General features: G+C 42.4%; 1 protein-coding gene across 1 annotated transcript in view; it reads left to right on the top strand.

The window, feature by feature from the left end:
- Positions 1–24,624, top strand: part of col4a1 (collagen, type IV, alpha 1) — a 53,467-nt gene extending 28,843 nt beyond the window's left edge. Inside the window, exons 3-52 of the mRNA XM_076264040.1 lie at positions 550–639; positions 753–797; positions 916–960; positions 1,154–1,216; positions 1,388–1,441; positions 1,541–1,567; positions 1,688–1,765; positions 1,915–1,977; positions 2,111–2,146; positions 2,283–2,321; positions 2,795–2,878; positions 2,977–3,012; positions 3,191–3,250; positions 4,468–4,503; positions 4,622–4,666; positions 4,777–4,809; positions 5,519–5,579; positions 5,721–5,756; positions 6,062–6,208; positions 6,529–6,606; positions 6,725–6,808; positions 7,023–7,093; positions 7,456–7,647; positions 9,696–9,864; positions 9,995–10,087; positions 10,307–10,411; positions 12,026–12,123; positions 12,278–12,428; positions 12,541–12,654; positions 12,875–13,042; positions 13,229–13,318; positions 13,462–13,614; positions 13,878–13,976; positions 14,061–14,150; positions 14,293–14,432; positions 14,571–14,697; positions 14,834–14,914; positions 15,332–15,430; positions 15,542–15,592; positions 16,203–16,388; positions 16,721–16,854; positions 17,018–17,090; positions 17,763–17,834; positions 18,090–18,218; positions 19,012–19,110; positions 19,362–19,574; positions 19,892–20,069; positions 20,215–20,329; positions 21,181–21,353; positions 22,375–24,624. Of these exons, the coding sequence (XP_076120155.1) occupies positions 550–639; positions 753–797; positions 916–960; positions 1,154–1,216; positions 1,388–1,441; positions 1,541–1,567; positions 1,688–1,765; positions 1,915–1,977; positions 2,111–2,146; positions 2,283–2,321; positions 2,795–2,878; positions 2,977–3,012; positions 3,191–3,250; positions 4,468–4,503; positions 4,622–4,666; positions 4,777–4,809; positions 5,519–5,579; positions 5,721–5,756; positions 6,062–6,208; positions 6,529–6,606; positions 6,725–6,808; positions 7,023–7,093; positions 7,456–7,647; positions 9,696–9,864; positions 9,995–10,087; positions 10,307–10,411; positions 12,026–12,123; positions 12,278–12,428; positions 12,541–12,654; positions 12,875–13,042; positions 13,229–13,318; positions 13,462–13,614; positions 13,878–13,976; positions 14,061–14,150; positions 14,293–14,432; positions 14,571–14,697; positions 14,834–14,914; positions 15,332–15,430; positions 15,542–15,592; positions 16,203–16,388; positions 16,721–16,854; positions 17,018–17,090; positions 17,763–17,834; positions 18,090–18,218; positions 19,012–19,110; positions 19,362–19,574; positions 19,892–20,069; positions 20,215–20,329; positions 21,181–21,353; positions 22,375–22,456 (4,785 nt within the window). The 3' untranslated portion in view covers positions 22,457–24,624. The remainder of the gene's footprint in view (positions 1–549; positions 640–752; positions 798–915; positions 961–1,153; positions 1,217–1,387; positions 1,442–1,540; positions 1,568–1,687; positions 1,766–1,914; positions 1,978–2,110; positions 2,147–2,282; positions 2,322–2,794; positions 2,879–2,976; positions 3,013–3,190; positions 3,251–4,467; positions 4,504–4,621; positions 4,667–4,776; positions 4,810–5,518; positions 5,580–5,720; positions 5,757–6,061; positions 6,209–6,528; positions 6,607–6,724; positions 6,809–7,022; positions 7,094–7,455; positions 7,648–9,695; positions 9,865–9,994; positions 10,088–10,306; positions 10,412–12,025; positions 12,124–12,277; positions 12,429–12,540; positions 12,655–12,874; positions 13,043–13,228; positions 13,319–13,461; positions 13,615–13,877; positions 13,977–14,060; positions 14,151–14,292; positions 14,433–14,570; positions 14,698–14,833; positions 14,915–15,331; positions 15,431–15,541; positions 15,593–16,202; positions 16,389–16,720; positions 16,855–17,017; positions 17,091–17,762; positions 17,835–18,089; positions 18,219–19,011; positions 19,111–19,361; positions 19,575–19,891; positions 20,070–20,214; positions 20,330–21,180; positions 21,354–22,374) is intronic.
- The last annotated feature ends 2,785 nt before the right edge of the window (positions 24,625–27,409 follow it).

Below are 27,409 nucleotides of genomic sequence, written 5' to 3' on the forward strand. Positions count from 1 at the left end.
TGTTTCCTTTTCATTATTTGTTACTGTAAGTGCTGGCCTACATAGTTTATTGGGGCATTTCCTTTTAGAGTACAGTGGCACCATCTAGTGGTAACATTACATTCATGCAGAACAGCTGCTAAAATTGGCATTCAGTGTAAGGCATTGTGTCATTTCATAAACTCCTCACACCATATAAAAATTTAGATATTTTTTTGTGGTTGATTTTGAAAGACCAATTCAATCAATTATGCAGAGTGATTTAGTTTCCTGTACAATATTGGTCAAGTGCTGGCCTACATAGTTTATTGGGGCATTTTCTACAAGTGTTCAGTGGCTCCATCTAGTGGTAATGTTACATACATGCAGAACAGCAGCTAAAAATGACATTCAGTGTAAAGGCATTGTGTTACTTTGAGAAATTTAGATGATTTACTGTGGTTAATTTTGAAACACCAATTTATTATGCAGCCTGATTAAAATGATTCATTTAAAGGTTAGCTGAACTGCTTAAGCTAGTCTGAAGTATGCCTTACTGTCCTTATGCATATATGCCTTTTTACTCTCTAGGGTGAGAGGGGACTTCCTGGCTTGCAAGGCAACATGGGATTTCCTGGGATGCAAGGACATGAAGGCCCTCCTGGGCCCATGGGACCTCGGGTGAGATCAACTTGGTCAATCATTTGACCAGTCCAAAACGTCACATTAGTTTCTACCCTGGTTCCACACCGACTTCATCTCTAAAGCCCTGCATGCTCTCTCTCTTCCCATAGGGTGATAACGGAGAGCCTGGGTCTCCAGGACTAAAAGGAACACGCGTAAGTTTTTCCCACCATCTGGCTCTTTTGGCTAAATGAAGCCCCTACACTTATTGCTATCAGTGTGAATTAAGAATGACATCTTTGTTGTAAACGTACCATGCGTTCGTCTTAACAGGGACCTCCAGGATTGCCAGGTTTCCCAGGAAACCCAGGATTACCTGTAAGTCTTATTTCTATTGTACTAAGTGTTTTTTAAGATATTTTACGAAAAGGTGCTACAGTGTATTCTGATGGAATATATGCTGTATAAAATGTTACTTTCATTGAAATCTTTGCTTAATAATAATAGTGAAGCAATCGTCAGCAGTGTAGGCACATGTTGGTCACATTCTATGATGTTTTTTCCTCTCCAGGGTATCCCAGGACAGGACGGCCCCCCTGGACCTACCGGTATCCCAGGATGCAACGGAACAAAGGTCAACATTTTCACCCTCTCTGTTCTGTGTTCTGAATGCCCCCCTTTGCTATATCTGCAAAGCATTTTACATGTATGAATCACATACCAACATGTATGGTGTGATCCGTACATGCAACATATGGTCTCATAATAACATGATGTATTTTACCGCATCTGACTGGGGTTTCAGGGAGAGCCAGGTTTCCATGGAATCCCAGGCGTGCCCGGCCTCCTAGGTCCTCCTGTAAGATATCCGATTTTATAAGCTCATTACACCACAGCCATACAACTGATATAGTTTGTATATGACACTTCCTAATCCAGCACCTTTTCCTTTCCCTAGGGTATTCCTGGAATTACTGGAATGAAGGTAAGAAAGCTTGCCTATTCCAGGTTTTTCTTAGCTAGACTAGACTTAATACAGACACATGTTTGTTTCTTATCTGCTGTGCGACGACATACAACGGTTCCCTCTTCCTCTGTGTCCTAGGGTGACCCAGGCGGTATCATTGGCGGTATCATCCCTCAGAAAGGTGAACCAGGACGACCAGGACAGCCAGGGCAGCCTGTGAGTATCCTTCATCATCATCATCATCATAATTACATACTTATCATCATTATAAGATATTTTATCATTACTTTTAGATAATGATATCCTTTTGTTGTGTAGTCTATAGTGAGTGTATACATTGTTGAATTATGTCCCTTTTCCAATAGGGATCCAGTGGATTCCCAGGCCCACCAGGCCCAATGGGGCCCCAAGGACCCTCAGGACCAAGAGTAAGTCCTCTCACCTCCACTATCTTGGGAATGTTTTTGAAGAATTATGTCCAGAGTATCCATTGATGGGAGCTCAACTGAAATCCTTGTTCTTCTCTCGTATGTCATATCTCTAATGGTCATATCATTGCAGGGTCACCCAGGTCTACCTGGCCCAAAGGGAGACAAGGTAGGAATGGATGAAAGTACACAGCACTGACTGGATGATCATATTCTACACATCCAATCAGATTACTTTTTACTGCTACGTGTCAAAAACTGAATGTTGTTACAGGGCTGTTTGTGTCTTTTTGTTGTTGCTACAGGGTGACAGGCTGTCTTTTGTGAGCGAGAAAGGCCAGAAGGTAATCTTGATTGCTATATTCTTTATCCTAATCAGATCATCCCACCCATGGATTTCACTGTTCAGTATGTGTGTTGTAATCTTCTTACACATTGTGCTGTGAAACCACAGTCATATACTGTACCAAAACATTGCATAATGCAACACAAACAAAATATAAAAAAAATGTGCCCTATACTTTAGAGCTCTGGTATACAATAAGGTTTAAAAACAGAAGTGTATTCTCTTCTTACCCAGGAAAGGTTTTACTGAGCAGTATCTTACAATATGCTCAGATATTAGCATGCAAACCAGCTAGCCTTATCCCAATTATTGTGTAATACCACATTGTACCATGTGGGGCAGTCTGAACAACATAAATGAACAGTTTGCCTATGCCCATTGAAATACATACATTTTAGTAATACACTGCAGACCATCATAAGAGCAACAGACTGGTGACCTCTTGTACTCGGGTTGCTCCTCTCTCCTCAGGGTGAAACTGGACTCAGAGGTCCGCCAGGCCCACCAGGCAGTGCAGGCGACGCCACCGGCCCCGGCATCTCCACCGTACCTCCGGTACCTAGCTGCCCAGATATAAAGAAAGTGTGACAATGAGTAGATTTCATTGCAGTAAATATTAATTTGTTATGACATATCTGTGTGTGTTTGTATAGGGCATACAGGGTCCTAAGGGAGAAAAAGGTGATAAAGTAAGTGGTTTTTCTAACTCTTTTTAACCTGCCAGAGATAGCAGCAATGTGCACTAAACATGTAACAAACACAACATGTCACAGTGAGCAAGAGATGGATGATTAGACTGTACTAGCAGTGCACATCCTCCTGGGCGCTGATGTGTCTTTTAAAAAGTGTGTCTCTTCTCCATCACAGGGTTTTTGTAACATAGGTGCCAACGGTGTAAAAGGAGAACAAGGCCCTCCAGGACCCAGAGTAAGTCCCTCCTTTGGTTTCATCTTTGAGCCGCCATCATTATGGCACTCTACAGTATACTGTCTGTCAAGACGAAACTTGACCTAACCGTCACACCCTGTAAAGTAATGCAACATGGAGAAAAAAGCAGACCTCAGAGAGATGTCATTTGTCCAGCTTTGAAAATAGTTACAGTTGAAATCATGAATTGAACAGATTAAAATAACAAATAAAAAAACAACAACAACAAAAACTGATTATATGGATAAAATACCATTTGCTGAACAATTCATTTTATTTGACCTCAAATATCATGTGCTAAATGTTAAAAGAATTAAACTTGCTCTTAGAACACATTGACACATTGTCATTACTAAGGGCGCATTCACACTGGACCGTTTGGTCCGGACCTGAGTTTGTTTGGACCGATGGTTTGGTGATATTTGCTAATGTGAACACAGTCTACCGAACCTGGGTGCGGACCAGGGGCCGCTAGAAAACAGTGGTCTGGGGTACGGTTCGTTAGAACTCCGCTGCAGTTTGAATGCTATCTATTCCAAAACCAGGAAATAAACTGCCGTTTTTGCGACGTTGCTAGGGGGGAGTAATCACACTCGGGTACGGTCCAGCTAAACGGACACAGTGTGAAGGCAACCTAAAGCACCTCTTAGAGGTTTAGGGTGGGTGGCTGATTATACATACAATAATGATATGTTTTATGTTTTAACATGGGGGTATCATAGTTTGTTATCCTTGGGGGTCGGACAAAGCATGTTTGTAATTCTTATGATGAATTCTTCAGAATCAGAATCAGATTTTTTTTGCCAATTAAGCACACACACAAGGAATTTGGTTCTGGCCGTTGGTGTCACTACACTGACATACAGTAAGTAGTATACAAAGTGTACACAAAAGGATTGAGTTTGAATGTCCAAACAAAAACAAACAAAGTACCAGAGAGCTACCCTTCGCTGCCGAGCCAATAGTGACTGAGCTGTCCAGCTGTAAATAAATAAATTAAAATAAAATAAAAGTGCTAAATCTCAGAACACTAGTGTGTTCAATAATCACTACCAAAACAACCAGCCTCCTTAGAAGAAGTGTTAAGGTTTTATACTGCTTACTACACAGCGTAGCCCTAGAACATCTTGTTTTATATTTTGTTTTGAGCAAATTTTACACCCAGATTTTTAAAATTACGGTGAAAGTCATTTGTTTTTCGTTACTTTGCCTTTCAGGGAAAACCAGGAAAAGATGGTGACTCTGGACTGAAGGTACAGGCCTAGTTGTGAACAACTTAAAAATGTTGTACTTTTAGGAAGTAGTTCAAATACTAAAATTAAATGTTTTATAAAAATGCTTCAACATGTTGTTGTTTACTGATTTCTTTAGGGAGATGGAGGATACCCTGGCAACCCTGGGTTCGATGGCCGACCGGTAGGTTTCCTTTGTGAACACTAACTGTGCTTTATTATAGGTGTGTATTTGACCATATCTGGGCCTTTCTAGTACTGTTGTCATGCAATTATGTATGTTTTTGTTTACAGGGCGAGAAAGGAGAGAGAGGACCCCCCGGATTTGTAAGACCTATTTTACCACATTTACCACAGACTGATATGTGTAACCATGGTACTATAGATAACACTACTGTATGTTCTAAACTAGGTATTGCATATAGGGGGATTAGTTATTTATGCAAACTTTTATTCTCAATCTTATATGTTTGAAGGGTATTTCTGACAGAATCCTGTTCTAGCCTGGAGTTGGTGCTACTGTATTTGGTGCGATATATATGTATATATGGTACTATACATTACAAATCCTTAATTAGTTAGCACGATGCATGGAAATCTATGCTAGGATGTTAGGGGGTGTGTATCTTTTCAAGTTAGGACATATAGTGTAGGGTTATAGACATGTTATAAACATGTTATATACAAAGTTATATAATATCTCCAAAATCTTAACAATTGAATTGATGAAAATGAGACATAAGTCTACTCAGAATGAAGTGTGACTATAACCATATTTAATTCTAAGTGCAATTAAGAGTACAATTTTCCTCTAAGAAAAACATCTCTGGTATTGTCACTGTGCAGCCAGAGTGCCTGGTGTACCGGGCTGGAAAAGAGACACTGTTTTGTCACGCAGGGTACCCCTTTAGCATCATTGTTACGTGGAGGCTTTTTAAAAAAAAAAAAAAGACCCAATAACCAGTATGTTGAAAAATGAGGACAGGGATAAAATATAAAATTCTTGCATAATGTGAGACTGTTCGTTTTTGGAAAGGGTGATGGCCCCCCAGGTCCTGCCGGACCACCTGGCCCTCCTGGCCCTGAAGGAGAGAGAGGTGGGTTTGTTTACATATCACCTCTGTTTTTCTTTTGTTTTCTGTTAAATGCAAAATGCAGAAAAAAATTATTGGGTATTAATTCACATAGAACCTGGTAGCTTAGTGCTGTCCTTAATAGCTCATCTGCTTAACTCACAGGATACCCTGGTCTACGAGGCGATCCTGGACTTCCTGGTAAGGATGGCTCTTTGATGCATGCATGCCATGAAAAACTTGTAGTACTGTATGTAACTATTTACACTGCCATGCAAACTGTCCTAAGCAGTCACCAACCGCAATAGTCATTTGTCATTTGAAAAAAATAAGATCATATAGAGAAAACAAAGTGAACAAAGTATGTATAAATACTGTATGTTCACATACCTGTAAGACGAAGTACCTCAATCAGTCATAATTTAGATATTGAATAATAACATTCTTCATAATCTCAGAGTGTATGAAAATAATGCTGCATGCTCGTGCCTCTTGTCCCATTCCAGGCAGGAATGTTGAAGGCCCTAAGGGTGAGAGGGGTCTCCCTGGAGAGATTGGACAGAAGGGAGACAGGGGCGCCGACGGAGAGTCACTCCCTGGGCCAGACGGTCTAAAAGGCGCTGCTGGCCCACCGGGCCCACCTGGACCTTTAAGTAAGAGCAGCCTTTTGTAGAACTTCCTTGGCTCTCTGATAGATGGAGAAAAATGGAGAAAAAACTCTCAAATGACCAAGGCACTCCTTAATTACAGTAAAATGTTATTACAAAAATTACATGTCCTACAATGACCAGTTAAAACTCTGAGCTCTGACCGCTCTCTACAAATTATACACAATAACATATGCAATAATAACATATTATTCAGATATTATTCAACATGTCTGTAAAGAAAAGCTGACTCAGATCCCTGAATTTATGAGACGTGTTTTTGTCAAAAGGTGGAAATATTGTTTTTTACTTTTGTGATGCTTTAGGTGGCATTTGTGATGTGCCACGTGGTGACCCTGGCCCACCCGGCGCCCCAGGACTTCAGGGAGAAGTGGGACAGAAAGGTGAGTTGTAAACAACAGTGTCCAAAAACAAAACACAACAGGCCTTTTATGCCTGTCTCTAGTTCTAGTTACAAGTCTTCCAGCACTGACTGATAACAGCCTATTCTTTGTTAATCAGGTGATAAAGGAGACACCTGTGTGCAATGCTCTGCTTTTGGACCTCCTGGATTACCAGGCCCTGCTGGACCAAAGGGAAATCAAGGTAAAATTACTTGTTTCCTAAGGATATGAATTATTTTTCCATGGTTATTTATGAGGAGTTAGCTAGGGTCACCCCCAAGGAATCCAATTTAAAGCAGCTCACACCAGAATGGCTCAGGTTGTGCTATCAGATCAGAAGACAGTATCTTCCACAGATGACACAGGGCAGGTGTTTGTGTGTGTAGAATGGTAATACTATTTTATTCTCCTTTTAGGATATCCTGGCCCTGCTGGTTCTAAAGGAGACAAAGGTCTGGCTGGAACTCCTGGTCGCCCTGGTGACCCAGTAAGTGAGATGTTTGGATATTTGATAAATGGATACTTACCCAAACCAGACACGTTTGAGTCAGTTTGATGCTCAAGAGAGATAGTAGTGAGTGAAATGGAAGTGTGTGGTATTGTGGTATTGGTTTGGCACTGGGTTAGGTTGGTTAGGAGTGCTAAGAGAAGAGGTGAGATTTAGCTAGAAGACAAAAATAGATAGATAGGATAGATAGATAGATAGATAGATAGATAGACTTTATTGTCCTTGTACAGTCGCCTGTACCATAAAATTGGGTTTGCTACATCTGATAAAAATGTAGCAAAGTAAAGATTACACAAGAGTAAAGATTAGAGTCATACTGAATGACTGTGTCTCTTCCTCAGGGTCGCGAGGGCACCCCTGGCCTGATGGGCATTCCTGGTGCTATCGGTGAACCAGGAGACATCTTTGTGGCCCCCGGGCTCAAGGGAGATAAGGGCTCACCTGGCCAAGAGGGAGGCAGAGGTTTGCCTGGCCTGGATGGCCATTCAGGAAGAGATGGGTCACCAGGTATACCCGGACCCAAAGGAGAACCAGTAAGTAATGGCAGGAAGGCTTGCTTGATTCATACACAAGAATGCAGGATTTGAAAATCATGTAGGTGATCTGTTTGATTAGAGTAAACGTTTGTTCTAGATCTAAAAGGTATGCACAGACATTAAATGCAGGGACTGAAAACACGATTTTCATTTTGGTTCAGTCTGAGCTAAAACATTATTTTTTCGTTCCTGTTCCAGTGTTCCAAGGCCTCTTCTCTAAATGGTAACCGGTTAGAACGTTATAGAACAACAGTTAATATTGTTCCTTTAAAAATTACACTGCCTTTACAAATTGATTTATGGCCGGTGGCAAAATACTAAGGGCCCTATCATGACATTCTAAAGTGCATCGTCACTCGTCAAAAGCTTATTCAAATTTAGTAGGATGTCCAGTCCACATTGGGAGGGGTTTCGTTATCAAACGTCGAGCGCATGGCGCAACAAGGTGTTCCTAGGTTTTTAAATCAGTCATATGGGTGTGTCATTCCCTTTAACGGCGCAAAGCGCGATATGTCAAATAAATGCATCAGTATTTTGGCATTCAACGGCGTATTTGAAGAAGGCTGCTTGCGGGACCGTATGGAATAGTCATTCCACTAAACCATGCTTTACTAAAACCTAGCATAGCCTTCACGCATTTGCACTCGTCTATTATTTGAACTCATTGGCAAAGTGAAACTAACTTCACCAAGGTGTTAGTCAACGACAAGACAGTTATATGCAGTTACTTTCACTATTGACTGACAATGGGTTACCATCGAAAACATAGGCTGAAAAAAGCAACACTTACCCAAATATTGCTCAAATGACTGAACAAAACAACATTTATCCTGCACAGGAGTTGCTTATATCTCGTGACAGTGCGTCTTCAGCTGTGCTCCATATGTGTCTCTCGCCTCTCCCCTAATCACTTTTAACCGTCATTACCAATTTGCAAATGATGGTGAATAATTACTCATCATGAGATGTTTCGTAATATCTTTAGTCTAATTATGTTTCCCATTGTAATCGTGCAATTTGTAATGTTTTGCATGGACGTGCGCTGGTGTGCGTTCATGAATGATAGAAGGATGGTGCGTGCACCTGCCAATATGACTGTTGACAATGCGCTCTTAAAATAACATATTACAACTCACCATAGACTTCTGACCAGGTGTACAATAGCGATTTTTAGACAATGCGCCAGGCCCCTCCCTAGGTTGTTAATTGCCACACCCCTGGGCGCATTGTTAAAATAAACGTGCAAAATACCAAATTAAACTTTGCGCGGGTGGAAAACGAGTTTTACGCCATGCGCCAGGGTGCAAAATACAGCCCTAAGCCTTATTTGCCCAACAGCCTTAAAGCTTAAATCAAAGCACATTAGATATCAAGGCTAACTGTACTGTAGGCAATTGGCCTATATAATATTAGATCTTCAAAAATGTCTGATAGCCTAACATCAGGCACAGAAAATGTCTTAAGCCCTGCAATAGCCTAACCTATGTGTGGCGCTACCATCTGCATGACAGGCCAATATATATTACCCTAGTGTCTCTGGTAGCCTATGTTATATCACATAATGTTTCAGTATAGTTCAATACTGATATGAAAGTCCTAACTAGTAGGTCTGGCTTATTATACAGGGGAGACACTGATTCATAAAATCTGACTAAATTCATCCTATAAGGGGTCTGGGGAAAGTGTGTGGGCAGGTGACTTTCCAAGCCTATGGAAAGCCTATGGAATAATATTCAAAGAAAGGTTAATCGGAATGATAAATACGATTATTAACCGGTTATCTCAAAATGAAAATAGCGTTTTCACTCCAGAACAAGGAGTGAAATCGGTTTTGTTACTGTTTTTGGTTACGTTCATCCAAAATGTGTGTTTGTTTCCGGTTTCGTTCTTTGAACCGTTTCTAATTCCTGATTAAATGTACAGAATCGAATGTGCAGCATACACAGACATTAAATGTACAGAATCAAATATCTTACTAATCCTAATTATACAGTTCTTATGGTGTTTACGCCTGACATTCCTTTTCGCTCATACCCCATCTCTAGTCCCTAAAGGGAATTAAAGGTGATCGTGGTAGAGATGGTGATCAAGGTTTGTCAGGACCTCCAGGACCACCCGGACCCCCGGGTGTCCCAGGGTTTGGCCGCCCAGGTGAACCAGGAGAGAAGGGTAGCCATGGGTCACCAGGTGTGCCAGGAAACCCTGGAGTACCAGGTGAGTGCAGCACAGCACAGCACACCTGCACATTTAATTACTGGAGTTTGACTGCATAGACTTTAAAGCAAAACCATGCAAATGCTGCTTTAACATTAGCTACAATTTTGAATGATGTGTGCCGATTAAGGTCCTAAAGGTGAACCTGGGAAAGGTGTGAGCTCACCTGGCCCACAGGGCGTACCTGGACCACGAGGAGAGGATGGTAGACCTGGCATTCAAGGTAGGCTCCTGTTATATTTTTCAGAGCAGCTTGGCATATTAGTTATTGATTGGACAGTTAATGTTGGACATTTTTAATGTAAAAAAATAATTACATTAATTTGGTCTAATGGTTGGAAAGTGCTATTCTAACATAGGTCTATAATAGGTCTAAAATAAATCTATACTAGGTCTAAAATAGGTCTTTTGTAAGTGTGTGTGATATATTTGTGATTTGAAGGTGACAGAGGACCTCAAGGTGACCCTGGATTACCAGGATATCAAGGTGTGAAGGGTGATCCTGGCCAGCCTGGCATTGGACTTCCTGGGCCACCTGGGCCTAAAGGTAGGTCACAGGTTGTGTCTACTCCAGCGGTCTGATCTTGTGAGACACCAGCTTGTTCTGCGTTTCAGTAAGGTCGGTTGTATGTTGCACAAAGGTAGCACACACAGCAGCTGGTTAGTTTAAAGGTAGTATACACATTCAGGGCTCTAGAAAATGGTTACTGTGTTCAACATAGTTCATGTGTGCTTTATTTGTCCTACTGACATTGACATTTTGCAATGGAGTAGGCCTATGTAATTTATCGATATTTATTATTTTATTTAGAAGATTTGTTTTTTATATTTTGCACAATTGGACAATGTCAAACCCTGTTATGTCAAGGCATTAGTGCATCAGCTGTTTAAAGGGAGTATGGTCTTCACCAGGGGGGTGGACACGACTGTGGAGCCGACCTGGAAATAAATGATTGACAGCCATTTGGTATTGGCAGCCATTTTATTTGCCATCTGGAGCCCTGGAAATTGATGAGGGATCTGGCAAAAAGATGGATTCAGATGAAACCATAGGACCGATAACTGAAACACCAAATGTAAAGCATGTATCCAATCAGGGCAAGCAAATCTGTTCAAGTTTAGAGAATACAATTTTAAAACTTTTTGAATTGAACACCTTATGTGATAGTTGTGGTTGTAGGGGGGATTGGAAGCCTTTTAAGTTAAAGTAACACTCCTTGGTCGTGTTTAATATAGAGCCCTGGTGCTGGAGATCACCGAGTACTGTTGGAAGGGGGAAAAATCGGTGCTACCTAACTTGAGTTATCCTGCTAGTGGCTAATGTAGCCAGGCGGCTACAAAGCTATGCTCTAGGGTCATCACTTAAACTCATAAACTGTGCCTGTGTGCCTCTTAACAGACTAAAATATGTCATTACAAGTGCTGTGCAAGTGTAACAGTAGCCAGCTGGTACGTAGCTGTGCAGTATGTACGTTGTGTAAACCTCCCTCCTGACTCCCGAAGAGTTGTGCTAGTGAGAAAGCTAGCAGCCTGGGCTTTTAGCTTGATTGCTAGTATGCTCGACTCCGAGTCTGTGGTGCTGCTCTTTGTGGGTTCGCGTCAAGGCGAGTGCAGGGCTGAGCTATATGTGGTTCAACACAATGAAGGTTACACAATATGAACAGGGTCCTTGCGAGACACTACTATGTAAGTAATTGTGAAGAAACAGTATATATCCAGGGTTCCAGACAGTCACATACCTCTGTTTCACTCAGTCGTTTAACTAAAGTCCATACCAAAGCCAAACTCATGCCTTTTCCTATTTCAATGGAGACCAAACTGCAAATATTATTTCCAAAAAATGATTGAGCATTGCAATTTATACTGTATAGTAATAGTAATGACTGTGTAACAACATGGAATTGTCCATATGATAGCTGAGCTGAAACAGCACTAACCTTACTAAAAATGACTTCAGGATAAATAAATAAATGCAGAAATAAATCATTAAATGTATAAATAAATGGATCTATTTTTGTCCTACCGACAGTACTCGGTGACCTTGAGCAACATCACATTATGTTAAACACGGACAGAGTTCTACTTTAAGTTTCTTTTGCATGATTTTCCACATATGTTTTATGTTTAAATCATATTCTAAATATGATTTATTTTTTCGCAGGATATTCGGGAACACCAGGAGCACCAGGAATTCCAGGAGAACCTGGTCGTCCAGGACGGGATGGTAACCAAGGGTTACCAGGGTTTGGTGGGCAGAAGGTATAAATATGTTTAAGTATATTTGTATGTATGGCAGTATGCATGTATTTATTATGTTTTTGTATGTATACAGTATGTATATGTATGTATGTATGTATGTATGTATGTATGTATGTATGAGTAATTACAAGACTGTACACACACTCATTGCCAGGGTGAGCCAGGACGTGGTCTTCCAGGGCCTAAAGGATCCATGGGTCCACCAGGAATCGCAGGCTTTCCAGGAGTTAAGGGAAGCATGGGTCCCCCTGGTATCCCAGGCATTGACGGACAGACTGGGCCACCAGGAGCTCAGGGTGTCAAAGGTACCAGGATCGCACTGGATTGAATTCAGCAACTTTCATGGATTCCTCCAGCGCTGGCTGGCACAGTCAGTCATCAAAGAAGTACATCATGCTCTACACTTTTGATTTCCAGGTGATGGTGGACCCCCAGGACGACCAGGTCAAGAGGGACCACCCGGACCTCCAGGATTTGGAGAACCTGGTGCACCTGGCCCAATGGGACCACCTGGAGATCCTGGGCCCTTTGGTGAGAAACAAGAGGCACATATTCCACCACCGTTTTTCTTGTTAACACGTTCTCAGATACACAAAATCCTTTTAAAGTCTCCTGACTTCCTTTATGATGTATTTGAAAAATAGGTACATGCTTTGCCACCATTTTTCTTGTTAGCACATTCTCAGATATATAAAATCCCTTTAAAATCTCCTGACTTCCTTTGTGATGTATTTAAAAAAAAAAAAAAAAGGTCAGAATGGTGAGAAAGGAGAGAAGGGGTTCCCAGGAGCCCCTGGTCTGGACATGCCTGGGCCGCAGGGAGAGAAGGGCACGTCTGGCTTCCCAGGACAACCGGGCTCAAAAGGGTTGCCAGGACGCCCTGGTCCCCCTGGACGAGATGGCTTCCCCGGGAACCAAGGTAAGTTTTATGACCTGGGAGAATGATCGACAGAATCTAATCTCAGTGAAGGAGATGAAGCTTAAAACATTTCTGTGATTTTTTAGAAAGTGTTCTGTGATTTGCTGAAAGTAAAGACCATCGTTTCTATATTCAGAAGTCTACCACATAAAGGAAATTACTGAAATCAGTCTTTGTTATACCCAGGTATTAAGGGTGACATGGGAATGATCGGCACGCCAGGGTTACCTGGGAAGCCAGGAACAGTAGGAACCCCAGGCTCGCCCGGTCCCAGAGGTCAGTGTGACAACTGCAATAGTTTTACATTTTGGTACATTTCTCCATCTCCCACATGCTTGAAACTGCCACACAGTTGCGCCGTATGCTGGAGATTTGGTCTGTATTTGTGCCCTCGTGGAATTGTCTTTATCTCTTGTTAGGTGATCCCGGCGTCAGTGGGCCCAGGGGAGACTTTGGTGAGCCCGGCCCTACTGGACAGAAAGGAGAACCAGGTCTCCAGGGTCCGCCTGGGAACCTTACCACCGGGGAAATGGAGCATATGAAGGGAGAGAAGGGAGATATCGGAGACACAGGTAAGACTGGGAATGTACCAAGTTGCATATTACCACAAGTAACCACACTGACAAAGTAATGTTTAACTTGTGAAATATACATAGAGGTATACCCTTTCCTATTCCATAAGTTCCATTGTTATTTTCACTGTCATTTCCCTCACATCATGACACCATTTCCTCTTGTGATGATACGGTCATCACTCCCCTTGCCTGAATATTTAATGAACTACAGTAAGTTGACTTAAATAACACATCTTCATATCCCATGTTCTCTCATCAAGGTGACCCAGGCCAAACTGGACAAACAGGCTACCAAGGAATGCCAGGAGACCCTGGAGATCCAGGAAAGGATGGAGAACCTGGTTTACCTGGAAGCCCAGGTAGGCTGAAATCCAAGCACATTTGTTGGTGTAGAATGCACTGCTGAGTTTTTGGTCCATGACTGACCTCTTGGTCCCACTCAGGTGAGAAAGGTGACCCTGGCACGGTTGGAGAGCCAGGACGAACTGGACAGCCTGGACAACAGGGTGGCATGGGAGCTATGGGATTGCCAGGTATGGCATTTTTCCACTCTCATGGCTGGCAAAGGGCAGCTTCTTATTTTCATTGCATCAGGTAACCTGTGGGTACCTCCATCCATTTATTTCAGATAAACATTTATTGTTTGTGGTGGTCTGCCTATGTGCCACTGTGCAGGTTCAACTGGGCCAAAGGGTGCCAAAGGTGTGACTGGTATTCCTGGGCACACTGGCTTTAAAGGAACAGACGGGGTGAAAGGTGACAAGGGTGATGCTGGTCTGCCAGGCATCGGCGTTCCTGGAGCTCCTGGAGAGAAGGTAGGGCAGGCTCTACCAGCCTCAATTTCCCTTTATATTTCTAACCTGTAAGAGCTCGTTTTCATGTTATAATCCTCATTGTGGCAGTAGCCATCTCAAACGGCAACCATTTTAATAAATGTTGTTTCCTCACTCAAGGGCGAGAGTGGCGTGCCAGGACAGTCGGGCCCTCCTGGAGGCAAAGGAGAGAAGGGTGGTGAGGGATATCCAGGAATGCCCGGATCACCAGGACCAAAGGGAGACCCAGGGCGAATTGGATATCCAGGTCATTAACTTGCCAACTTCCTTTAAATCAGTTTAAATCACATAATGTAATCTGTGGAATAAATCTAGGGACATGTAGCAATTGAATATCAAGATTCAAGTTGTCACTTGTTCAAGAATGTCTCTTTTTTGAGCAGGCAGTCCTGGACAGCCCGGCGAGAAAGGTGTTGTTGGGTTGCCAGGGTCGCCTGGAGAACCTGGACTTTCAGGACGACCAGGTACCTGGATTCTTTTCATGGTTTTCTCTTCTGCAGCAAGATTTTTATAGGACATTTCTCATTATTTTGTGTCAGTTTTTTGGCTGTAGGACAACTATCATGTCCACAGACAAAAATACAATAGAGAATTAGTTGTAATTGATAATCTTTTTCTCTCAAAAAACATTCCTTGTCAAACTAAGTGCAGTTCTATGAATAGTTTTGCTACTTTGGCTAACAGCAGACACGATCATGGAGCACAATACCCATTAAAACATACAACAAATATCCTACAGTACATGCACACGTTAAAAGGCCATTGAGGATGTGTGGGCATAAATTTCTTTGACCAGAAACCTGAATAAAAGCATCCTTAAAGTACTTAGGTCAAAGGTCAACGTGAGGACCCAAACTCATGTTACGTGTTTTGTCTCCTAGGTGAACCAGGCTTACAAGGTCCCCAGGGGGGCAAAGGTGACAAAGGTGATCCTGGCAAAGATGGATATCCAGGGTCATCAGGAGACAGAGGAGATCCAGGTCAGTAGCGCTATGTGTGTGGTCTTCATAGGTCTTAGCATCTTAGTAATTGAATGCTGCCGGTTATTATACATGTAAAAGATTGTGTTTTTCTCTGACGTGTATTTGCAGGTAATCCAGGTATAGGCCAGCCAGGTCACCCAGGAGAATTTGGCCCCAAAGGTGAGACTGCACATGACACCCAATGACCTGTAATAATAATTCTAAAGAATTCCCATTTCATTCCCATTTTTAATTCCAAGAGCATGTGGTAGCCATAGTAGACAATAATATATTATGAACTTAAAATACTGCTCATATTTATTACTGAATGCCATCTGCATGCTAGACTAGGTAGGCCTGAACAGTTAGCCCTTATACAGCTCTGGAAAAAATGAAGAGACCACTGCAAAATGTTCCTACAGTTGCTGAGTGACATTCGAGTTGACAGCCATATTTAAATTTGTAGCGGTCTGTTAATTTTTTCCAGAGCTGTATGTGGCCCTATAGTGAGGGGCATACAGTATACCCATATGTACAGTGCAAAACAAGTTGCATGCCTGTTAACGCTCATTTATGCTCAAGGTGAAATATGGACATGCACGGAGCCTTCTGTCTTTATTCTGGGTTCATTTTGTCCATTTTTGCACATTTTCTGAAAGCTTTTTTGATATGTATGTAACAGAGTGAGGTTTAAAATAGACAAATGGTGTCTTTTCGTACAAAAAAAAGGGGCACAAATCAGACTCCAGTGTTCATCCTTTGCTTTCATTCTCTCATTTTCACTCTAAAGGTGACAAAGGCAGTCCAGGATTCCCAGGAACACCTGGCCATCCTGGTGTCCCTGGCATCAAAGGTGATAAAGGACTTGCAGGTGACTATGGCAGACCAGGACAGCCAGGAGAGCGAGGCCTCCCTGGGCCTTCTATGGAGGGGCCCAAAGGAGACAGAGGTACCCCTGGAACACCAGGAGAACCAGGTGAACAACTGCTATTGTTATGAGTGTGACTTTCTAGGACCCTGACAATTACCTTAACAAATACAGGTTAGGTGATGGTACTCTGGTGTCCTTGACCTTTGAAACACTATCGTACTGGTCATTAAACAGGCTTTTGTGTGAATGTAGAATTGGCTTTTTTTTTTTTAAATCTTTTTTACGTTTAGTATTAATTGGCTTAGTTAAATTGGCTTATGTAAATGTTTTTCTGCTTTGATGTTGATGGTGGTGCTTGTAAGGGATGCTTTAGTTGGCAGTAAATCTAGTAAATAGAGGTTATTTGTCTGGCGCCTAATGAACGGTTTTGCTTGCAGGTTCCACTGGTACTCCGGGTCTGCCCGGCGTTCCGGGCAGTGCGGGGTCCAAAGGAGAGAAGGGAGACCAGGGATTTACCGGACCGCAGGGAACGCAGGGCTACAAAGGAGAAAAGGGTCCTCCAGGAATTCCTGTATGTTTCCGAGTTATACTCTTCAGCAAATTGCCAATTGCTACCTTTATTACTCTGTTATATGCCACAATTTCATGAAAGCACTGACTAATGATCTTGTTCACTAAATGTTACAACTAAACGTGACACTTAGTTCTGCTGTGAATCTCGTTGACTATTTCAGGGTGAGCCTGGTCTCCCTGGTTACAGTGGTATTAAAGGAGAGACGGGCAGTCAGGGTATCCCTGGTTTCCCAGGTAAGACATAACACATTACACACTTAACGGATACTGTAGGTACCCTTTCAGATTAAAGTTTGCCAGTGGTGTTTAAATGCATAACAGACAAGTAATGCACAGTGCAGCAAAATTGCTCATTTTCAGTAGCCTGGATGCCAGCCAAACTTAGTCCTGCCCACAACATTTAAGGTCGGGAAGTTTGGTCTGGACTTGTTCCGTTGTGGAGCAACTATTCCTGTACCAGAGCGGTTCAGATCAGAAGAAATCCTGAATGGTTTTGTTCAGAGCTGTAGGATGTCTTTGTAAATTACGTATTTCTTTCATCCCGGTTCTCCCTAACAAAAACGCTGTTGCTAGAAGGTAGACATTTAGATTTCGCCATCACATCTGTTTTAGAAGATAATGACAGTGCAATAACTGACCAGAAAACAATGTTAAGGCAATTGTGGATAGTTCGGGTGTTCTTCCTACAGGATTCACCCCCTGTAGCCTATTGGTTGAAAGACACCGCATAATCACATCCCTTTGGAGCAGTATCAGACTCATATTCTGACTAGAATTTGAGTATGACAACATCAGGCTACATTTTCAGCCCATTGCCAGGCAATGTTCCAGTCCTCTATATCTTATAATGGGGCAGTCTGGTGGTGGTCAGCAGTTCGATTGACGGCCATTTGACTTTTCTCACAGGCCTTAAGGGTGAAATTGGTGGTGGTGGTTTGCCAGGAGACCCCGGAGACAGAGGATTCCCTGGGCCTAAAGGTAGGCGATGAGAAACACCTCCACAGTCACTGATGGATTCACAAATCATACAAGGATAGTGTGTCACTGTCAACACACATTTGCTCATGCACTCATGTGCATACACATGGACACACACACACACACACACACACGGACACACACACACACACACAGACACATGCACAGACACAAGGACACACAACACACACAAACATATTCACGACACACAAACACCATGGAGCTCTAGAGGCCCTAATGAGCCTTTGTTTCCAGGTAATGATGGACCTCCAGGCCCTCCAGGCCCTCACACCTTTATCAAAGGAGACATCGGATTCCCAGGCCAGCAAGGACCTCCAGGACCTCCTGGGCCTCAAGGTTACCAAGGAGAAAAGGGAATTCATGGTGGGTCTTTTAGATCAGGGGTGTCAAACTCATATTAGGTAGTGGGCCGGATTTGTTGGAATGAGACCTAGTAGGGGGCCATGTCATGGTCATTATCATTTTTCTACATGAGTATCAGAGTGTTGTTTGATTATATCACTTATGAGCAAACAAGTACACAATAATGTACTGCTGTCATATACCAGTACGGCTCTTTCTCTCTTGAAATGCCCTACTTCCATGTTAGTTTTTCTGCTTCTTCCTTCCTGAGGATGGTTTGTAGTGCTAGGTTTAATCAATTTATCATATCATAAAGATATTGCTTATAACAAATTGTTGAAGACAACTGGATGTGAATATCTTTTTTCTAATTTTCCCTTCCTACCCAAAACATCTTGGGGGCATGAAACCTGCTGGCGGGCCTGATCTGGCCCCCGGGCATTATATTTGACACCCCTGTTTTAGATTAATACAGGAACCTTAATGTTGTACGATTGCACCAGCAACAGTAAGCTAATAGCCTCAGAAATGTTTGTCCATGGTGATCAAAGAAGAAGAATCCCTGAAATTCATGGATGTTCCTCTCATAGTCCTTATGTATTCATCTAACATTCTTGAGGCATTGCATTGCTGCTGAATTTAGAATGAAAAAACATGCCCAGAAATAAGAATGTCAAGCTCTGTACTGGCTATCCTATGTGTCAGTTTTGCTGTCTTCCTAATGGGCTCAGTTTGGGCCCTGTGCTAACTCACCCCTCTGTTTGTTAGGTGTGACTGGTTCAGCCCCGTGCTAACTCACCCCTCTGTTTGTTAGGTGTGACTGGTTCAAAGGGTCTTAAAGGGGACGAGGGGACACCTGGGTACAATGGACTTCCAGGAGCCAAAGGAGAGCAGGGTCAAAATGGACCCACAGGTTAGACACACACACACACACACACACACACACACGCACGCACACACACACACACACACACACACACACACACACACACACACAGACACAAGGACACAAACACACACAAACATATTCACAACATATATTTGTGGTGCATGCTGCAGGAAAGCACAGCTAGCTTCTATATTATGAGGAATTGCATGGTTACATGAACTTGAAAGCCAATTCAATCGATCAGATACAGTGAACTTGTACTCTCCTACCTCTAGGACCCAGAGGATTGCCCGGTCCCCCGGGTCCTGATGGCGTACCTGGTCAGGTGGGCCCCCCTGGTCCCTCCTCCATGAACCACGGCTTCATGGTGACACGTCACAGCCAATCGACGGACATCCCCCAGTGTCCGTATGGCACAACGCTGATCTTCGATGGCTACTCCCTGCTCTACACTCAAGGCAACGAGAGAGCCCACGGGCAGGACCTGGGTAAGAGAGAGGAGAGAGGAAGGAGAGCAGGAATGAACAAAAGAATTAAAAACAGACAAGTGATGTATGGAAACTGTTCAGACCATACATTTTGAGACTAATGTATTCTATCTCCCCAGACTTAACATTTTAAAAGTGAATTGTGTAATAAATATATAATATGGATATAAGTGCCAATCGTTGTATGCAGACTCTCTCAGCTCCAAATGGACTAGATTCTAGTTCCTACTGTGTTTGTGTGTGTGTGTGTGATGTTACTGTACTTGAAGATCAATCATCTTCCAGGTGCCTGACCACTGTTATCTGACCTCTCCCAGGTACTGCTGGGAGTTGCCTGAGGAAGTTCAGCCCCATGCCCTTCCTGTTCTGCAATGTGAACAACGTCTGCAACTTCGCTGCCCGTAACGACTACTCCTACTGGCTGGCCACTCCGGAGCCTATGCCAATGAGCATGGAGCCCCTCACTGGACAGAGCATCAGGCCCTTCATCAGCAGGTGTGTGTGTGTGTGTGTGTGTGTATTAAGTATAAAAATGTAATGGATGTTTCAAGAGAGAAGTCTTTGATATTGAATGAATGTTTCAAGAGAGAAGTCTTTGATAACAGTACGTGTGTGTGTGTGTGTGTGTGTGTGTCTACAGATGTTCTGTGTGTGAGGCTCCTGCCATGGTCATGGCTGTGCACAGTCAGACCATCATGATTCCACCCTGCCCGTCCGGCTGGGTCTCACTGTGGATCGGCTTCTCTTTTGTCATGGTAAGACACCGCATCTCCTGAACACAACCCACCTGATCTGGGATCAGCTTCAGCCTTACTTACACTACAACAAGCACTGCAGCAGAACAAGCTCAAAATAGGATCAGAGTTAGGCTATGTCCACATGTAGCCAGGTATTTTGTAAAAACATAAAGTATACTGTATGTTTCCTTCTTCATATTTCAAAATAATTCCGTCCACACGGACGTGCAAAAACAGCTGTTAAAGGCTGTCAAGAATTTGTCAATCAGACAGATGGCAATGTCGGCCAATTGGAGACCTGAAATCATTTTAAAGAAAGATGAAAACATCATATCACAATCCAAAAACTCTCCACTTTGAACAGAATTAAAAAAAAAAAAATACTGTTTTCAGTGACCGAAACAGTTTTCTTGTGGACAAAAGGGCAAAGCGCATATCAAAATCTCTGTTTTTAAAAATACCTGGCTACATATAGACAAGGCCTTAGACTCCTCAACAATAATACACATAGGACATTCCTTAAACACCATAGACACAATAGATGCCAAAGACTCCAAAAGTATTGCTGTGTATTAACTGTTCCCATTATCTCTCTCTCTGTTCCTCTCTCTCTTTCTGTTTTTATCTGTCTATTTGTGTGTGTGTCTCTCTGTCCTCTCTCTCTCTCTCTCTCTCATACGCACATTTCCACCCACACACATACACACTTTCATTCTACCTCCCACTCACTTTGCTATCGTATATCTCTCTCTCTCTCCCTCTCCTCCTCTCTTTCTCTCTCTCTCTCTCCCTCCCCTCCTCCTCTCTTTCTCTCTCTCTCTCTCTCTCCCTCCCCTCCTCTCTCTCTCTCTCTCTCTCTCTCCGTACAGCACACTGGCTCAGGAGCTGAGGGCTCGGGTCAGGCTCTGGCCTCTCCTGGCTCCTGTTTAGAGGACTTCCGCTCGGCGCCCTTCATCGAGTGTCATGGCCGCGGAACCTGCAACTACTACTCCAACGCCTATAGCTTCTGGCTCGCCACCATTGAGGAAGATGACATGTTTAGGTACATCAGTCGTGGCCCATTCTCTTCACTCTGAGCAGCTTAGTCGAGCTCCCTTTCCAATCTCTCTCTCTCTCCTCTCCTACCCATTCTCCTTCTCTCTACATCTGTTTCAATATTGCTTCCTGCCTAATCATGACTACCTTTTACCTGCATTTTTATGGTAGACCTTTTCCCCTTGTTTGAATCCCATAGGACATTTACAGTAGAGTAAGCACTATTTTATATCTGTCTATCAGGAAACTGTAGTGCCTTGGTGAGTGGTGCCTGGGTGAAATGGTCTCCATTCAAAACCAGAACAGTTCACATAACCATTTCATCTAAAAACGTCCATTGTTCCTATCCTCGTAACATTTATGTATTCAAGGACAGTTAGATGAAATCTACATGTTAGCTCCTATCTGGGCAACATGCACACAATTGAAAATGCTTATTTGACCACAATGCATGTACTACCAGCTCTGATCTCAGGGGGGCGCCCTTTACCAACTCATTTCTTTATAAATGTCCCTGTTCCTATGGCCTTCAGCCAAACAATATCAGAAGCTAGAATCAGAACATGACATAAGTGGTTCAGATATTAATATCCTCCTCTGTGATGTAGATTAACACTCTTTGGGGATTGGTTTCACTCTTTTGGGGATTTATAAAGTGATCTGTTATTAATAATATAGCGTTGCCTTTGCTTAGTTCATGTGCTTTCATATCTTGTCCTCATATCCCACAGTTAAAACACAAATGAATCATTCAGTGTTACATGAGGTATCATTTACAGGTGGTGCATTTGCGTGTGTCTGTGGTGTGAAATCCTGACACTTTTAACATGCGTTTAACATGTCTTGTGAACCAGCCCTCAGTAGTTGATGTGCAATGTCATTTCTTTGTCCCTGGATCAAATTTTAGTGAAAAAACAAAATAAGATCAGTGCTGAATAGGCAGAAAGAGATTGTAGGAGTTGTATTTCATATGTGTGTGTGTGTGTGTGTGTGTGTGTGTGTGTGTGTGTGTGTGCTTGATTAAACAGGAAACCTCACTCTGCAACGCTGAAGGCAGGAGAGCTGCACACGCACGTCAGCAGATGTCAAGTGTGCATGAAGAGAACATAAGCTCCGCCCACACCGCCAAACCGCTGCACACCGCCCCTCCGTCCAGCCCTCTCCACCCTGGGGTTTTTTTTTTGGTCAACTTAAAGTTTTATGTCACACACACACACACACACACACACACACACACACACACAGACAGGATGGTGCTATTCCTCTTCCTTTACGAGGAGACGGACAGATCAAGAAGAAAGAGAAAAAGAACAAAATGGAATGCCTGGCACAGGGCATCTCCTCTCCTCGCCATGAAAAGAGGAACAAAACAACAGAAAAAAAGAAACTGAAAACGAAGAAAAAAAATAGAACCAGCTGGTGTCCCTCTCCTTCCTCCCACCCCTCCCCTCTGCTCAGTCCAAAACATTTAAACTAAAATCGCCGCCCCGTGACAGTCGAGTCCTTTAGAGTGGAGCCCCTTTACCGCTGCACTGAGTACACCCCCCATGTTAAACGGGGCCTCTCTGAAGAGACTGGAGTGGAGTCAGGTGCTATTGATGAATATTAGTTAGCCTTAATCTCACTTTGCAAAACCAATTATCTTAGTGCGCTCTTTCTTTTGTTTTCATTTTGTTTTCTATATGAAAGAAATCATGCCACTTATAAAGTACACCAACAGGTATTGTGTTGTGTTTTCTCAATCTTTTGTATTGTCTGTCGTTAATATTTTTTTAACATATGCTAATTAGTATATGGAGCAGTTTTGTTAACAGATGTTGAGCAATTTCTTTAGACTTTCACCATAAGTTATAATTTCCTGATTGCCAGCACTAGTTCGGAGCGCGCAGCTGTGCTTTGTTGTAAATATACGGCTTCTTTAGTACTAAACACCATGCCACTGTATTCTCTTCAGGTAATAATTTGTGTGTATTTTTTTATTTATAAAAAGTTCATGAACATATATTGAGACCAAGTGGGATTTATAAGCAATAGGTGAATGGTAGATGTACCCCTCCTGTCCCCCTTTTTGTGGTCCTTTTCACCCGCCTGGCTGGCTGTTTGGTGGTAGTGGTGAATCAGCAGCTAGCGTTTGGCTGTGTTTGCTGTTGTGCGTGTGTGCGGTGCTGGCACGGTCACTACAGCCACACCTGTTTGTCCCAGTCCAGGGCCGTGCTGGGAAGAGAAGAGCAGGGGAGGCAACAAAACATGTTTTTCACAACACAGTCATGTTGTACACACGTGTGAGTGTGCGTGCGTGTGTGTGTGTCCGTCCGTGTGCATGTGTGTGTAACTGTTAGCTGCAGGTGTGTATGTTACTCACACAGTGCCAGACATCTGCTTTGCTGTGTTTAATGTTGCTACAGTAACTGTCACAAGCAAAGTGTTTCGTACCACAGCCCAGTGCCTCCTAGTCTACCTGTTTTGTCTCTGAAGCCATCCAAAGTTCTATGCCAAAGAGAGATAGCCACTTACGTATGTCTGTATACTTACGCCCCAGTTGTTACACTGATAATACTTGACTATGCAAAGAATGCTAAAGGCTCTAACACATCGCACATCATTACAACTTTGTGTTTGTAACTGCTCTCGGCTTGCTACCTAGCTTATGTAGGTAGACAGATAGCAGCTTAAGTGGATCAGCATTAGGTCTCCTCTGTCACTCTACCCACTCATTCAAGACTAAAAGCCATATATGATCTATAGATGAAAGCGCAGCACATTTTACTCCTAGTATATGTTTTGTTTTCCGGCTTTCTCAGGATTTGCGCCGCTGTTTTGAGACTTCAGTGCCTTGTAGAGGGAACCCTCTATGCAAACACACACACACAAACACACACCACACACACACACACACCCACACCACATTTCTCTCTTTGCCCTCACATCCATTCCACTTGAAAAGGTGTAGAATTGAAGTCTGTTGTGTCCTGAGGACCAGGAAGTGTTGTATTATTCTCTCATCTTGTCGCCCAATGTCTCGCTGACCTCGTTCAGGCTTCCTGCTAGTGCCTCTCGACTGTCACGGTTTCTGGGTCTTTGCGTCTGGCCCCGCTTGTCATCGTATGACAGGCTGAACTCTCAGATGAGCCACTTGAGAGATCGTCAGAATTCTCAGACGCTGGTCCCTTAACGTGCCTTGACTACCCACACCAAAACAGTTGTTTTTCTTCTCTTCTACTGTTGTCACTTCCCATTTCCATATTGTGTAAGTCAATAAATAAAATGATTTGTATAAATGGGCCATAGTTTGTGTGTTTTTTTATGATCGAAGGTAACACTCCCTCTGTGTCCTGGCTCAGTGACAAACCAGTGTCATTTCCTGATCATGACCACTAGAGGGCAGACTTGGCCTTCTGATAGCAGGCTGCACCTTGGACCATCCCTACATTTAATGTGCATGCCCGAAGAGTGTTATGAAAAAAATGATTAAAATGTCACTGCATATTAAGCCATCCCTGTAATGATCTATATGGTTGGATGTGGAACATTTGTAAGGAACAAAGCTACCCCAAATGTATATCACCCTTTGTGCCCCTACGATATGCCACCTTATAATGGTGTATTACAGCTATAGCAGCACACATGTGCACACACATAAATGTATCAGGAGTACATTTCATATATACCGGTATACCATCATTTCCATACTATGCTATGCTATTACAGTGATGGCCAAAAGTATTGGCACCCATGCTAAAGTTGACTGAAAAGAGGAATATAAAATCATCTTTTGGAAATTGATCTTAATGCCTTAAGTGAAAAATGAGGAAATATCTAGTATTGTACAGTATATCTAATATTGAGCTCAATGCAAATCAAACCATCTAATAGGCTAACTGAAATAACACCATGCCAATCTCTAGGTATGGTGAAGGGTATGTGATGATGTGGGGCTATTTTAATTCCAAAGGCCAAGGTAACTTTATCAGGATGCACAGTATTCTGGATCCATGAAATAACTGGCCTTTAAAAATAAAAATCTGCCTGTCTTTATGGGAATTTAACATAGGGGTGGGAATACTTATGACCCCTGTATTTTAAGGAAGAACATTTAATTATTTATGATACATTATTCATTCAGTAAGAAAATTGGTGTCCTTAAAGGTTAGATATTTCCTCATTTTTCACTTAAGGCATTAAGATCAATTTCCAAAAGATGATTTTATATTCCTCTTTTCAGTCAACTTTAGCATGGGTGCCAATACTTTTGTACAGTATTGCCAAAGCTCTCTCTCTCTCTCTCTCTCTCATTCTATACTTCTGCAACGTCTTCAGCACTCAGTTGGTCTTCAAGGTACAGCTCTTCATTGGATCTCATCCTATTTAAATGGGAGATCTTTTTCTGTTTCCATTAATAACCTCTCTTCTGATGTACTGTAATGCCCATTTTATATGGGGTACCTCAGGGGTCAATTCTTGGTCCTTTGCTTTTTAACTTGTACATGTTACCTCTTGGTTCTATCATACGGCAACACAACATCTTTTACCACTCATACGCTGATGATACCCAACTTTACACATTCTATCTCCTCTGATGACCCCAGTCCGCTAAATGACCTCACTTGCTGCATCTCCAACATTAAAAAGTGGATGGCCCAATTTTTTTTAATGTTAAATGATGCGACAAGACAGAGATTCTGGTTGTAGGCCCTAAGGCCATGAGACATCACTTTCACCCAATTCTAACCTCCCACTTGGTAAAACCGTGTGAGGATGTAAAAAATTTAGGAGTGACTCTAGATGCAGATCTTAACTTTCAAAAACATATATCTAACATTACCAAAACAGCTTTCTACCACCTTAGAAATATTTCTAAAGTCTGTGGCCTCCTGTCCTTACAGGATTGTGAAAAATGAATACACGCTTTTATCTCCAGTCGTTTAGATTACTGTAATGCACTCTATGCTGGTCTAACAAAACAGATGCTAAACAAACTTCAACTTATCCAAAATGCAGCTGCTAGAATACTCACTAGAACACCTAAATTTAATCATATCACCCCGATTCTTAAATCACTTCACTGGCTCCCAATCAAATAAAGAATTGATTTCAAAATACTTCTTATTGTTTTTTAGTCAGTAAGCAGCCTTGCCCCACCCTATATTTCTGATATGATATCTTTTTATGATCCTACCCGTCACTTAAGGTCCTCCAATAAATGTCTCCTCAAAATCCCCAGAATCAACACTAAGGCTGCACATGGTGCCTTCAGTTACTGTGCCCCAAACCTCTGGAATAGCCTACCTCTGGAATTAAGGTCATCACAATCAATTCTCACTCTTAAAAAATTGGGACTTAAAACTTATTTATTTTCTTTAGCTTTTAATTCATGACTACAGGTCTCTGCTTTTAAAACACTCCATTTTATTTTTATTATTTTTATCTATTAACTTTCTTTTTGTTTTGTTTTTTTGTTTTTTATTTTTTTCCTTTCTTTGACTTTTTTTTCTTTTGCTAAGTGTGTTTTTTATTTTAGATAATTTAATGACAACTCTCCACTCAAAGCACATTGTGTCTATGTATGACATATGAAATGTGCTATATAAATAAACTGACTTGACTTGACTTGACTCTCTCTCTCAAAAACATCTATACCCCCCACAGAGAAAAAGAGAGAGAGATTCTGAAACCGGCACAGATTTTACCAGAAACCACATCATTGGTTTAACACGACTCCAGGGCAAAGTTCAGTCATTCATATGGCCTGTTTGTGTCCACGAGGGCTCAGGCAGCACAGGGTTAAAAGGGCCACATTGGCCCTGCCGGCAAAACACCGTGAGGACATGTATGCGATTCCAAAAAAAAGAGGGCACATATCAAAGAGAGGGGTTCTCTATCCCTCCGGCTCATTGATCAGAGCACTCCTGAACATGCACAAACACATATAACCGTTCACTTTCACATTCATACTCTTTTCCATGGAGGTGCTTGAAAACGTTAAAGCTGCAGTAGGCAAGTCTGACAGATTGAGGGGACCTAGCCAAAATTTTGAATGTTTACAACTCTCATGCCCCTCCCCCA

Source organism: Alosa pseudoharengus, unplaced genomic scaffold, assembly GCF_046254945.1.
Source record: "Alosa pseudoharengus isolate Yale_2024_CS ecotype anadromous, Long Island Sound unplaced genomic scaffold, YU_APseudo_1.1 YU_APseudo_1.1_scf_3, whole genome shotgun sequence".
In the NCBI taxonomy this organism is placed as follows: domain Eukaryota; kingdom Metazoa; phylum Chordata; class Actinopteri; order Clupeiformes; family Clupeidae; genus Alosa; species Alosa pseudoharengus.